At 43.9% G+C, this 14,637-nt stretch overlaps 1 protein-coding gene across 1 annotated transcript in view; it reads right to left on the reverse strand.

Annotated features, from left to right (window-relative positions):
- The window catches only part of LOC137428633 (uncharacterized), a 71,217-nt gene extending 56,830 nt beyond the window's left edge, over positions 1–14,387 (reverse strand). Inside the window, exon 1 of the mRNA XM_078777288.1 lies at positions 14,123–14,387. Within this exon, the coding sequence (XP_078633414.1) occupies positions 14,123–14,387 (265 nt within the window). The remainder of the gene's footprint in view (positions 1–14,122) is intronic.
- Between the last annotated feature and the right edge of the window lie 250 nt (positions 14,388–14,637).

Consider the following 14,637-nt stretch of genomic DNA (forward strand, 5'->3'; position numbering starts at 1 on the left):
CCTAGGCGGCTGCCTAGTTGGCCTAATGGTAGCGCCGGCCATGTCTACACCAATGGCTGACATCATAGCACCTATCATCATCAGGGCTTTTGTTCACACCTGGATCACACGTTATGGAGTTCCATTAACCATGACTATAGATTGTGGTAGTCAATTCAAATCCGCTCTATTTCACGAGCTGACTCAACTACTGGGAACCGACATGGTGCGGACCACCACTTACCATTGAGCAGCGAATGGTATGGTGGAGCGTTTCCACCGCCAGCTCAAGCCTTCCCTAAAAGCACATGACAACTGCAGTCTGCATGCACTGGACAGACATACCTATCTATGGTCCTGCTTGGTATGGTGCATCACTTCATCAGAGCTAGTGTACGGTGCACTGCTTCGTCAGAGCTAGTGTACGGTGCACCGCTTCGTCAGAGCTAGTGTACGGTGCACCGCTTCGTCAGAGCTAGTGTACGGTGCACCGCTTCGTCAGAGCTAGTGTACGGTGCACCGCTTCGTCAGAGCTAGTGTATGGTGCACCGCTTTGTCAGAGCTAGTGTACGGTGCATCACTTCGTCAGAGCTAGTGTACGGTACACCGCTTTGTCAGAGCTAGTGTACGGTGCACCTCTTCGTCAGAGCTAGTGTACGGTGCACCACTTCTTCAGAGCTAGTGTACGGTGCACCGCTTTGTCAGAGCTAGTGTACGGTGCACCGCTTTGTCAGAGCTAGTGTACGGTGCACCACTTCGTCTCCTAGGAGATTTATTCTCAGCATCCGATGATACCTTGCCTGACGCCATCAACCAGTGCCATATAGAAAGAGAGTCTGGCCATATTTGGATCTCGTCAGGTCAGATTAGGATCTCGTCACTTCGCGACGTCATTGGCCGAGCCGTGTCACGTGGATTTTCAGGCAACATTTTGTTACCCATTCAATTATCCCGCCGCGTATTCAATGCTGCGTATTGCCATCGGATTATCACGCATTCGTGTGTTTCATCGCTTTTGATTGTGATTGAAATGGTATATCACACTTGACCAGGCAAAAAGGTGCTTAATTCGGCAAAGTAAATTCTGAGATATGTATTCTGCCAATAATGTGAATTTTGTCTCAACTACTGTACAAGGATGATATTTTATCAGAAAACAAAGTGCAACACTTGCTAGGAAATGTCACGTTGAAATCTGGTATCGAGCTTTCACCATCACTTTCTTCACAGCCGAGAGAGAGATTACAATATTCCAATGATATCATTATGGAAGGCTATCGTGCTCGTGTTCTCTCTCTCTCTCTCTCTCTCTCTCTCGCCCCCTGCTGGCCGTTTGTGTTGGGCGTGGCGTCATGGCGGCTGTGAGCAACTGCTCTGTGTTGTAGTGAGTTCGTTGTGAGATTTCCTCCTCTCCTGCCCTCCCCTGCCCCCCCCCCCCTCCCTCTCCTTTCCATCCTGTGTACTTTGGCATTTTGTTTTCATCCTTTCTACACCTTTGTCTTCGAGAGAGAGGTTTGAGAGCGGACCCATTTTGGGTGCGGCCTACCGGCTTCGATGACGCTTTGTAAGCCTTTTTGTGCTTATAATGCACGTTTATTATTTATTCTAGTTTGATTTATTTCGGTTTGGTACCGGCTTGTCTGGTTCGGACAAGTGGGGGGTGTTAATTCGCTTGGATGGCGAATACACGCTCTCGGTTAGAGGCGTTTGACAACTTAACAAGGAAGCATGCATTTGTGTGTGTTCCACCCGAAGGAACTTCCACTGAGGACATTGTTTTGTCGGTGGGGAAAATAATCGGTTGTGAGAATGTACGAGCAGTGTCGAGAATGAATCAAAAAGTTGTTGTATTTGTGTCCGATGAAAAATTCGTTCACGATGTTGTTAGTGCGGGATTAACCACAGAGACAGGTCTCTTTGTCTTGGCGTCGCCTATGGACACTCCGTCGATGAGGGTCGTCATATCTAACGTACCCCCATTTATAACCTGCAACCAGCTGATGTCCGTTTTGTCCCGATACGGAACAGTTGTGTCGAAAATCACAATGATTCCGCTCCGGTCTCAGGATGAACGTGTTAAACACGTGATGAGCTTCAGACGGCAGGTGTATATGGTGCTTCCGGATCGAGGCGATGACACGGGGTTAAACATCACGTTCAAGGTAAAGGTGAACAACCATGAGTACCAGATGTATGCGTCATCGGCCTCATTAACATGTTTCCATTGCGGAGCTTTTGGCCATGTGAAAAGGTTTTGTCCGAAGGTATCGTGTGCAAGGTGCGGTGAAGCAGGTCATAGTGACGCTGATTGTAAAAGAGATAACACCCCGGTCTCTAACGTACGAAACAAGGTAAACCGAAATACCCGAACGGTTCCTACCGCCGCTCCCTCGCACTCGAGGAGTAGGGATAATACTCCTGTTCGTGTTAGTGAAAACGACAACACCGCTGATTCGGTAAATAATGAAATAATCCCAGATAACCCACCTGTGGTGGCAGATGCTACGTGCAGTGAGGAGATGGAAGAAAATCCCATTGTGGTGACAAAAAAACGAAGAGCACCTGGTGCTTGTAACTCCAACATTACTTTGAAAAAGGTAGTGTTGGATAAAGAGAGTGTGGGTGCAGACGCCCTGGAACGCCTTTCTCAGGTGTCCACAAGCTGTATTGACACCAGGGAGAAGGAACCTGAATTAATTAATTCTGAAACATTATCGGGCAGCACCGAAAACCTGGGAGAAAAAGTAGATGGTGAGACTAAAGATGATGGTGAGCTCATTAGTGAGCCGCCACCTTCACTACCTGCTGAGACCGAGCGGATTGGGAATGTCTCAGCCCCAAGCTCCTCTTTACCAATGCAAGATCTAAATCATGACACTGGTTCGTCAAACTGAGCCACTGAACATCTCCCTGCAGGAGGGTGAAGCCGAGATTTCAGCTCCTGCTGAATGTCCCGGGTACCAGAGTGAAGATGACTCTACCATAGAACATTCCAGCAAATCTTCGGACTTGGCTGGAATCAAAATGGGGACTGTGCAGACTGATATATGTGATCCGGGCGGAGCTGTTTCTGATTTGTCAGATTCAGAGGATGAAGTTGAGATGACTGAGTTGTCTCAATCTTCATCGTATCAGTCATCCATAGCCCCTCAACTTGTTATTTCTTTTCTGAATGACACCTACCGACACCGAAATGTGATTGTAAAAGATCATTTTCCTGATTTAATTTCATTCATCCAGGCTGCAAAGGACATAATTAGGAGGCCGGATGAATTTCATTTAACAAGGTCGCTGTTTCATCGGCTTAGAAAGGCTGTTACAAAAGCAGGGAGCGAGATTTCCCAACAACCGCTCACGCCTTTTGATAATCCATGAAAAAAAATCACCTTTGGAACCTTAAATATGAACGGCGGAGGTGCAAGCCAAAACCGCCAGGTTCAGGTGAAAAGTTTATTTGAGCGCAAGAAAATTGATGTACTCTTACTCCAGGAAACCCATATAATTCAAAATGGGGAGTACGACTGGTGTCGCCTCTTTAAGGGACAATGTTTTTTTAGTAACATGTCTTCTTCTTCTGCTGGTGTAGCCTTTTTACTCAGACCAGGTACTCAGAATAGTACCTGAGTCATGCCTCTTCCAGGAGGTGATTAAAGGCCGGTTTATTTCATTGGAACTGGTCATTAATAATTTTCGGTTTACACTATTCACCGTTTATGCACCAAGTGAGGGTGTGGAACGAAGAGCTTTCTTTTCATCTTTAATTCGACACATGCAGTCGATAGATCTCAATAATTGTATTTGCATGGGGGGTGACTTTAATTGCACCTTTAAACCCAGTATAGACCGAAATACAGCAGAACCTCATCCCGAAGGTAGTACTGATTTGTTAAATTACTTTTCTGCAGTGGGTGTGCTAGATGCATGGAGACTGCATTACCCCAACAAATCTGAGTATACTTGGGGACGATGTGCCAATGGGAGAATGACCTTCGCTAGACTTGACCGTTGGTACATAAACTCACAGTTCAGGAATGCGGTTATCTTTCCAAATCATTTTCCATCTTTGTTTTCTGATCATCATTTAGTTACCATGGGCCTTTTTTTCCCCTCAACTCTTACGCAAAAGTGCATACTGGAAATTCAATACCAGTCTTCTCGAAGATCCTTTGTTTAAAGACGCCTTCCGTCCTTTGCTTTTTGGGTCATCCAACTTTCAAAAAAGCCCTCTTTCTCTTCTTTAGCATTATGGTGGGATAACACAAAAGCTCAGATTAGAGTGTTTTGTCAGCAGTTTGTTTCAAATGAAACTGACGTAAAAAATATAACAATGGCTTGTTTAGAAGCTGATATTATACGGTTAAAGTGGAAACTGGCTAACGATAATAACAGAAGAGACCTCAGGTTATTGGTTGAAAAGAAGGCTCAACTGAGAGAGCTGATTCAGGAGAAAGCAGCAGGCATGTTAATCAGATTAAGAATAAACAATTTAAAGGTATCAGACACCCCTAGTAAATCTTTCTTCCAAATGGATTTGGTAAATAAGTCACCCAAAACCCTTTTCTCTGTACAAGACTTTAGGGGAAACATGGTTGCCAACCCTGGAGATGTAAGGTTGTGCATTAGAGAGTTTTTTTCAAAAGTTTATGCAAAACAAAATGTTTGTGAGCAAACCATGAAATTTTTAACTTCTCACCTTTCATCCCTAACTGAGCCTCAGTGCCTGGGCCTGGATTCAACAATTACTTTGCCTGAGCTAACGTAGGCCCTAAGTGAAATGGACTCGGGGAAAGCTCCTGGGATTGACGGCCTACCGGCAGAATTTTTCTTGGCTTTTTGGGACCTTTTGGGCCCTGAATTATTGAATGTCCTGGAATCATCCTTGGTGCTTGGAGAACTCCCACTAAGCTTCAGAAGAGCAGTGGTGTCGCTGATTCCAAAGACTGGAGATCTACGGCAGATAAAGAATTGGCGGCCGGTCTCGTTATTATGTACGGACTACAAAATACAGCGGAACCTTGACTTACGAGTTTAATTCGTTCTGTGACCGAGCTCGTAACTCAATTTGCTCGTTTCTCAAATCAAATTTCCCCATTAAAATGCATTGAAATGCTATTAATCCGTTCCAGCCCGCCAAAAACCACACCAATTTTTTTAAAAATATGCAGTATAAATAAAAATATCTCGCGCTTTATATTTCACCTGTATGCAGCATACAAGTTGGCAGGATGGCCTGGACTGGAGGTATGCACACTTGACTCTAAACTGTCCAGCCTGGGTTTGAATCCCGACCCAGCTATAACCTGTCATGTCGGTGTTTCACAGGCAGGGTGATTCATCAATGGGTGTACCGATAAACTGGGCGCCCCGTTTGCGTCCCATTAGTTGTTGGATGTTAAGGATCTCACCGTGTCTTCCACAAAGAGAAGGCGAGCTATCGCCGGCACTCTGAACAAGTTGTGGCCTGGCATGCTCTTCTCCTCTGCCGTTATATACGTCCTCCTCGGCATCTTTTTCCAGAAGAGCCCTGTCTCGTCACAGTTGAAGATTTGCTGGGGGATGTATCGTTCGGCTTCTATCAGTTCGGCAAAAGTTATAATAAAATCTTCAGCTGCCTTCACATCTGCCTCACCAAGTCGACAACACGCACACCTCGCTCATGTTTTTCGACGATTGCGTGTTTTATATCCAAGCACATCATCCTCTTCTTCTTCTCAGTACTGCCCTTGGCACTCAATTACTTAGGACCCATGGTTAAAACTAAGAAATTTTCCAAAATAACCAACATGCGAAAACAAAACAGCAGCGATATTCGGCAGATATGCTTGCACGGCAAGATAACCACGTGACCGGAACCCACCTGGTGGCGGCTGGCGTAAGCTCCAAAATAACCAACATGCGAAAACAAAGCAGCAGCGATATATGGCAGATATGCTTGCACGGCAAGATAACCACGTGACCGGAACCCACCTGGTGGCGGGTGGCGTAAGCTCGTAACTCAGATCTCGGCTCGCATCTCAAAGCAATAAACCGCCCGAGCGACGGCTCGTATCTCGGAAAACTCGTAAGTTGGTGCACTCGTAAGTCAAGGTTCCACTGTATTGTCAAAAGTGTTGGCCAGTCGGTTGAAGACGGTAATCGGTGATCTAGTCCACCATGATCAGAATTACTGCATCCCAAACAGATCTATTTATGACAATATTTTTTTGATCAGAGATTTAATGGAATGTGATTGCTTGGAAAAAGATTTTGGGATAATATTCCTTGATTTGGAAAGGGCTTTTGATAGTGTTGATCATGGTTTTTTGTATGGTGTGCTAGAAGCATGTGGCTTTGGTGTCAATTTTAGGGCCTAAGTTACTTTGTTGTACAACAATATATTTAGTTTATTTAAAATAAATAACGAACTCAGCTCTCCGGTACAGGTTCAAAGAGGGGTGAGACAAGGATGCCCGGTTTCTGGGTTAATATTTTCCTTGGTAATGGAATCACTCCTAATTTTATTTAGGAAAAATATTTCAGGAGTGACTTTATCCCCTGGGAGTCCTTCAGTAGTTGTCTCGGCTGATGCAGATGATGTCTGTGTGGTTGTTAGGAAGGAGAGTGATATCCCAGCACTTGTTGAATGTTTAAATCTTTTTTGCCTCGCTTCTTCTTTGAAGTGTAACTGGGACAAGAGTAAGGCCTTATGGATTCCCTGTCTCAAGAACATTCCACCTGGAAGAGTGCTGGTACCACCTGTGCATCTACCAACAAATTTAAAATGGGTGGAAGACGGAGTCAAATACCTTGGAGTTTTCCTGGGATCTCCACATTACGTCCTCAAAAATTGGGACGGGATTGTTGAGCATGTCAAAAAAAGACTGGGACTGTGGAAATGAGCTCTGCCCCACCTTTCCTACAAAGGCAGGGTTCTAGTGGTTAATAATTTGGTGGCGTCTTCCCTGTGGCATAGGTTCATCTGCCTTCAGCCGCCGGAGGCACTACTAAAGGCAGTGCAGAGGCTACTGGTGGATTTTTTTTGGAGTGGTCACCATTGGTTACTACCAAATGTCATATGTAGCCCCTTGTCTGAAGGTGGCCAGGTACTGATCGACATAAAAAGTCGTATCATGGCTTTTCAGCTGTGTACCATACAGCAGTTGCTGTACAAGGAACGACTGCCAAGCCGACTTCTGGCCTATCACGTGCTGCGAAAAGCAAGCGGGCTCGGATACGGCCTTGAACTTTTCTTAGTCCAACTCCAACATGTCGACACATCTCATCTACCATCATTCTATCAGAGCCTTCTGAATGCCGGGCAAAGCCTTTCTACTAGTCGCCAGCAAGAAACCTATGCTACAAACATGTTTGTGGAAGAACCCCTTTTTTACAACCCGCTTTTTCCTGCAATTCCAAGAAGCCGAGACTTTTATCAACACTTTATTACAGCAGGCATAATCAAAGTGTTGGACCTCCGCCATGATTCTGGTTGGGGGTGGAAGTCGGTGCAAGAGATAGCTGATATGACTGGAATATGGTCAAACAGAATAATCGGAAGAGTCCTAAAGGAAATAGTAAAGAAAAGCTTCCAACTTGGACTAAGATGGACCCAGGAAGTTTTGGTGACATCCAATGACTGGAATTTCCTGGTTTATTGGTACAGCCTAGTCACGGAGACTTGCCCCCAATTAGTGAGGGACAAAACATTTTTCAGAAATGCAGTAGTAAAGACCTGTATCGTTTATGTACTGCAGTTCTGCTTGGGAACTCACCGTTAAATGGAGTGGCCAGGTGGAAAGGGCTAATGCCGGAAGGACTCCCATCTGAGCCTGCATGGGAATCAATATACAGTAAGCTGGTAAGCAAAAGGACAGGTGATCTCCAGTGGTGAATGATACACTGGATCATTCCGTCTAATAAATTAGTGAGTCATTTCGCGCCCACATCTACGTGTTGCCCGTTCTGTGTTTACACAGAGGATGTGTCCCATGCGTATGTTGATTGTGCAAGGCTTGTGCCTTTATTTCAATGGCTGAATTAAATGGCTGGAAAAATGAAGATCACTTTTTCTCTGCGATCATTTATTTTTGGTTTCAATGATATGAAAGAACATGTACACATGTTGTTTTTGTTTTTAGTGGCCACGGCGGAAATGGCAATTTATTTATCGAGGAACGAAAAACTGAAAGGAAAGCCGATTGGGCAATGTGATGTCTTGTTCTTTTTTAATGCCTTGATATCTGCAAGACTCAAACTTGAATTTTGTGTTTCTGAAAGAAAGAAGGAGGATTGTATTTTGTTTGTAACTTCCATTTCGTTGATGCACTGGGAGGGGGAATTGTGTAGCTCCCAGTTCCTAAAAGCTTTTATGGAATTTATCCGCTTCAAAGCTAAAATCAATCTCCCACTTAACCTTTCTGCACTCCTGAGGCAGTTTTCGGAAGGAGAGCTGAGTGGACTATGGAAAGGATTGGAATCCAAGCTGAGCAGTTTGTCGACATGGAGCTGCTGTCGTGCAAATCATCGGTGCTGTGGCCTCACTGAACATGAGGGTGTATTTTCTGAAGGACACAAATTCCCCAGCAACGCACAGCTACGCAACTGTTTGAAGCAGTTAGGTCTGGCCACAAAATACAATGGTAACTCGTCATAAAAGGGTCTCTAATTTTGAATTCCTGTGGGTGAGGATGCATCCAACAGCAGGATGGATGATAGCCCTCCTCCCGTCCCACAAAGACTCATGCCGAGGGCCTTTTGACATACTTGCCCCGCTTGCCAAGTGCGGGTTGGCGAGTGGTTGGGTAGGAAATTTGGAATTTGACCCGGGTGTCTGCGATGCCTTGCTTTCCCATCGTCAAAAGAGACTATGGCATCTTTAACGTCCACCCGCTGATGAAAGTAGATGGTGCACCCAGGTTATCGTCCATCCGAGGGATGGCACACCTTATGAAGGAAAGGCCTGCCTGTGAAACACCAAACCAACAGTTTATAACGAAAAACCACTCCTTGCAGGCATCTTCAGACGTATAAGGCTGCCAAAGCATTTTTTCCTTGGCTAAGGGGCACAAACCTGGATGGGTCGCCACTCCAACGCAGGATACTGGCGCATTCTTCCTAATAGGCTGGGACTCATTTTGCCAACCTCAGAAGGATGACGAGCTGAGTCAGTCCACCTGCTGTTATTTTCATGGATTGACAGTGGCTGGAACTCAGGACCCTAATACCTTAAGCCAGCCACCTTATCCGTTAGGGAAACACCATGCCCACAGTTTATAGTCGGGCCGAAAACTGAACCCAGACTAGACAGCTCAAAGGTAAATGCGTTTTGACTACCGAGGCAACATCCTTTTTAACTGGCTGGAAGTAGTATCCCCTGAATTCGAAAATCCAACTTCTGAAAGTCGATGTTCAGCAACCTTTGGGATTTTATTTTTGTGCCACTTTATCAACACCGCCAGTCATATGTTGTGCTTGTCCTTGATGCGACGAATAAAGCATGAACTTGCGCAGACTTGATCTCTGCCACACCATAGCCGAAGCATTCAATATGTCGGAGTTAAGATGTGAAAAGTATTATTTTATTAATCTTATACTCGTCAACAGTTGAGTGTTGCAGAATATACTAGAGGATGTTTTAAGTTCACAATAATGTGGATGTGGTGAACAACAACTTTACACTTATGGTAATACAAAGTAAGATGTGCTCCAAGATGTAGCATCCATGCTGACTCTCGTGTGAATAAATTACATCTCGAAGAGGGTTGAAACAAGAACCAGGGCATAAGGATGAGAAAGGTTCCCACTCAGTTGTTTTTGAAGGGTACTCAATAATATTTTAACAACTAGTCCAAATAAAAGTTACCTACAATTTTTACTTTTTGGCCTCCGCTCCTGAAGGTGACCGGAGGCATTATGTTTTTGGGTTGTCCGTCCGTACGGGCTAAAACTCGTTTTTCTCAGCAACCACTTGTCCGATTGAGAAAAAACATTCAGGGTAGGAGCGACACCCATGTAGAATGTTTTTTTGATAATTGTGACGTCATAGGTCATATGGTATGGCAGCCATCTTGGATTAAACGCAAATAATTAAAAGAATTTCTCGTAAACCACTCAATGGAAACATTTGAAACTTGGCACTTGGTAAAGTACTCTCAATGTGGAATAAAAGCATGATAATGATGACATCTGTGAAGTGGTATACCAGCCATAATATGTTTAAATCGAATGCCTGATCCTAAAAATCTGAAATTGCATGCACATGATCTATGACCCATTTGTATTGAAATATCAAATTTATGACATCATAGGTCACTTGGTTTGGCAGCCATATTGGATTAACCTAAAACCTTAAAAAAACCATCTTCTCCCAAACCACCGAAGCGATCACCCAAAACTTTACATTTGTCATCGACAACGCACGGTGATTAAAAATTGGTCACGAAAACGCCATCGGCCACATAGTGTGGCAGCTATATTGGATTGAAGAAAAATATTAAATAATTATATCTCAGAAACCACTTACCCTATCAATTCGAAACTTTACAAATGTCATCTAACACCATTGTTGCATATAGGTTGAAAATGATGACATCGTAGGTCATGTCGTTTGACAGCCATCTTGGATAGAAAAATGAACCTCATCCGATCAACACAAAACTTCACAAATGTGATCCCCTACCCATACATATGCAGAGTGTACATTTTTAAGGTCATATGTCACGTGGTTTGGCAGCCATATTAGCTTGAAAGCTGATATTTAAAAAAACCCTTCTCTGAAACCGCTTCACAGATCGATGTGAAACCTGTCGTGTCTTGTAAAAATGTGATACTTTAAACAGCTAAAGGAATATAAATCAAACCGTTTATTTTTTATGACAGTCAATGAGGGAAACTACCCGTTGTGACAGGGACTACGCAGAGACATATTAGCGACGCAGTCGCTTTGCCGTAGTTACGTTCGACTTTGATCTACAGTATTGAACCATCTTTGTGTAGCTGCAATTTAAGGACTACCAGGAAATACAAGATAATACATGGAAACCCTATTCAACTTCTTCATCATTGTGACGGTCGCGGTAAAAAAAATAGATCATTGTGTTTACAGGAAACAAAACGAACAGCAGGAGAGGGGGAAACACATCAACAGCGGCGGGTTGAGGGACAAACAGAGAGAGAGACTTTGAAGATGAGGGATGTGAGGAAGAATGAGGACAAGGGGAGAACACAAGGGATGGATACAGAAGCACTCTCAGGAAGGAAAAACAGGAAAGTTGGAAAGAGGTGGGCTTGGGGACAGTTAACGTGGTTAGAATCGATTAATGGTTTTGGATGGGGAACATTTTTGTTTTGTTTTGGATGGGGGATGATCTGAGATGGTGGTGAACAGCTGTCTTTAAAAACTGGAGGGAGAGTGTGGAAGTTCATTCCACAGGTGGGAGAAAAGAGGAGCGATTGGGTGGAGGTGAGTAGTGATGCTGGATGTAGGTAGTTTCAAAAGAAGTTGTTGACAGACTTTGTGTGCCCTACAGAAACCTAAGGGGGAGAATATGTGAAGAGCAGAGAGGGCGAGACCAGAAAGGAGACAGTAGGAGACAAAAAGACCACAGACATGTCTGCATGTGAAAGTGATAGACCCATAGACTCAGCTTAATTACGGGAGATTCCAATAATCTTGAAGGCCTTGATCTCCACCGTGTCAAGCTGAGCAATATGTGAGGCAGAGGAGCCATTGCAAAGGGGAGAGCAGTACTCCATCAAGCTATGGGTGAAGACGTTGTAGGTGGATAAGAGTTCAGGTGTGCCAAGGAAGGATTTTGCATGACAGAGGATGCCGAGACGGTGGCTGGCTTTGGAGGCCAACTTTGAGGTGTGGTTTGACTAAGAAATATCATAGCTGATAGTGATAGGCCTAAAGGTTTAAGTGACTTGAACCTCTTCAAGAAGATTGTTAAGAAGGTAGATGGGACGGTTTGCCAGATGGTCCTTTTAGAGATAGTGAGATTTTTTAGGATTGAAAGGCATATCCCAAGTTTTTGACCAGCTTGTGATTACATCAAAGCCGGCAGAGAGGGAAGAGCTACCTGCCTATCCTTGTTGCTACCTGCCTATCTGAAGGATTTGGGATGTTCCGGCAGAGTGTGGAGGCATCAGCAAAGAGATAACAAGAATTTTCCAGAAAATCAGAGAGATTGTTGATAAAGTTTAGAAAAATGGGTGGTGGGTGCAGGCCTAGAACACTGCCTTGGGGCACTCCAGCCTTAACAGATTCAAGAAACCCTTTGAGAGGCACACGTTGGCTACGAGAATGGAGGAGGTCAGTAAGTTGGGCATGGATTCTCCAGGCACAGAGTTTGGAGAGCAAGGTGGGTGCCAGATTGTATCGAATGCTCAGAGATGGCCCTGATCTCATGACTTACTTGAGAGAAGGTTCTAGAAAATGCAACTCCAAAATATGCATCTACCAGCACAATGAAACCAGCACAATGGAAAATGCTTCCCAAATATCCATATGTGTATTGTAAAAGTTACCTTGTCTATTCATTCATATAAATTTACTTGAGAAGAACCCGGTGAAATGGCAATATTTATAAATGATGAATGTGATTATTTGTTGGTACACATCAGTTATTTGAAGTTGACATATTAATACTAATCTTGTTGTGCTTCATAGGATGGGAAGTGATGAACTTTGTTGGGTTTTTTTCACCAGACTACTTGTCAGCACACAGGCCGTTATAGTAAACAAGAAGAAAAAGACGTAAAATGTCATCGCCCTGTGGTTTTAGTAATTTTGCTGTGCGGAGTTAGAGGCTGTCAGTGGGCCATCTTTGGTGGGAAGAGCATACCTCCACCAGGTGAACAGTTTACGTTTTGTATCCGAGAGTAGACCAGAAAATCACAATACAGAATCATATTGAATCGAATCGAATCGTTCTTGTCAGACACCCAAACGGTCCACCAAGTTTCGTCCAAATCCGTCCACAACTTTTTGACATGTCCTGCTCACAAACGGAGAGACAAACATACCGACAGACAGACAGGGGTGAAAACATAACCTCCATTCACCTTTGGTGGCGGAGGTATCAAGAAAGACTACACTGTGGTCACAATCTGTAACAAAATCCGTGCTGGCAGATTGGGAAACACGCATTTAATGTGCTCTGAAAAGATCAACTTGACACCTCTCATCCACGTCATCCTCCGCCACAGTTATATAAGAACGAGGTGATGCGTCACACGGTCAGGGATGGTTTAACCCCCATGTGAGGCCCTTCAACAAAAATTACGTAACGCTATTTTTTTTAGGGAAGCACGTGCTATGCATGCTGAAGGGCTTGATTAAACCTCACTAATAATTTTTATTTGACATATGATTAGATTTTTTGGGGTCTCTCATCGTGAATAATACTCAACCAAAATAAAGCCAATATACATCTGACGCAACAAACATGGGCAGTGTATAATCAGCAGAGGCCTATAGGCCTCATGTCTTAGGTTCATCAGAAAACCAAGATGGCGGCCATATTTTTTGTCAGGGTGCCATGGTGGGTGGAGTCAAGCGACAAATGTGGGTGTGGTCCAGCAGATGTTTGACCAATGGGTGCACATTTCAAAAATCGAACTCCAACAAGAACCGCAACAACAACAACAACAACAGCCATACGGAGCTCTTGACGACCTGCGGACTAACTGAGGATGGGGCAGGTGGGTCACGGTTGGGCACAATAAAGAAACAGTAAATGAGGGGAAAGAGGAGGTGTAGCCGTTGTGTTCGGGAGGATTAATACTGTAGAAATAAATTGAGGGCATGGATCAGGATTGACATGGAATGAGATTTATTGAGACAAACACAAGGCAACTATAGCTTTATATTATTCCATACTTCTTGTGCAGGAAGTAGCAGAGGTTAAAAGTTCATAAAAAGGTAAAACTCTTCATTAACCACTGGATTATATGTCCAAATAACTATTCAGATTCTCGAAGTGTTAAGGATGGGAAATGAAATGCACGGGTCAACACAACATTTACTTTGTTTTAATATGAACACCAATCATCAATTTTATGGGACTTCCTTGAGCTTTTTCTGAGGTAGAACATACATGAGTTCAACAGAAGCAATTTCTCTAGAATTCCCTTGAAAACCAGGGCAGTGGAACTGGCTCACGCAGAATTCCCAGCAGGTCGAGGCAGTTTGAGTGTTTCCAAATATAATCCAAGGCCAATGTAAGACATTGAACATTCGCCAACTGTGGACATCTTCGCCTCATGAGCGTACGTGAAGTTGCCGTTGGACAAACGTGCTCGTGGAATTGTCTGAAGGTACAGGGCCGCTCCAGGAAGGGATCTTTGGCACTCAGTAGAACCCTCCGTCCAACTAGCGATGAAAATGTCTCCAACATTATCAGTATCAAGATGTTTCGGGACGTCATGGTGTTTATATGACGTCTCTGCTCATTGCGGAGAAATCTGCTTTTGTAAGAACTACGATGAAGAAGAATCACTATGGAAGTGGGTCGAGGGCAAAAAATTGCAACAATTACCATGTTATGGATGCAAACATTAGCTTCAACTGTTTCATGCTAACAAGTATTTTTATTTATTTATTTTTTGGGATACAAGATCGAGGCTCATGTAAGAGCTAAGATTAATGACAAAAACAAACGGACACATAAGATGAAA

The sequence above is a fragment of the Myxine glutinosa genome, chromosome 5, assembly GCF_964187855.1.
Source record: "Myxine glutinosa chromosome 5, kmMyxGlut1.1, whole genome shotgun sequence".
NCBI lineage: Eukaryota > Metazoa > Chordata > Myxini > Myxiniformes > Myxinidae > Myxine > Myxine glutinosa.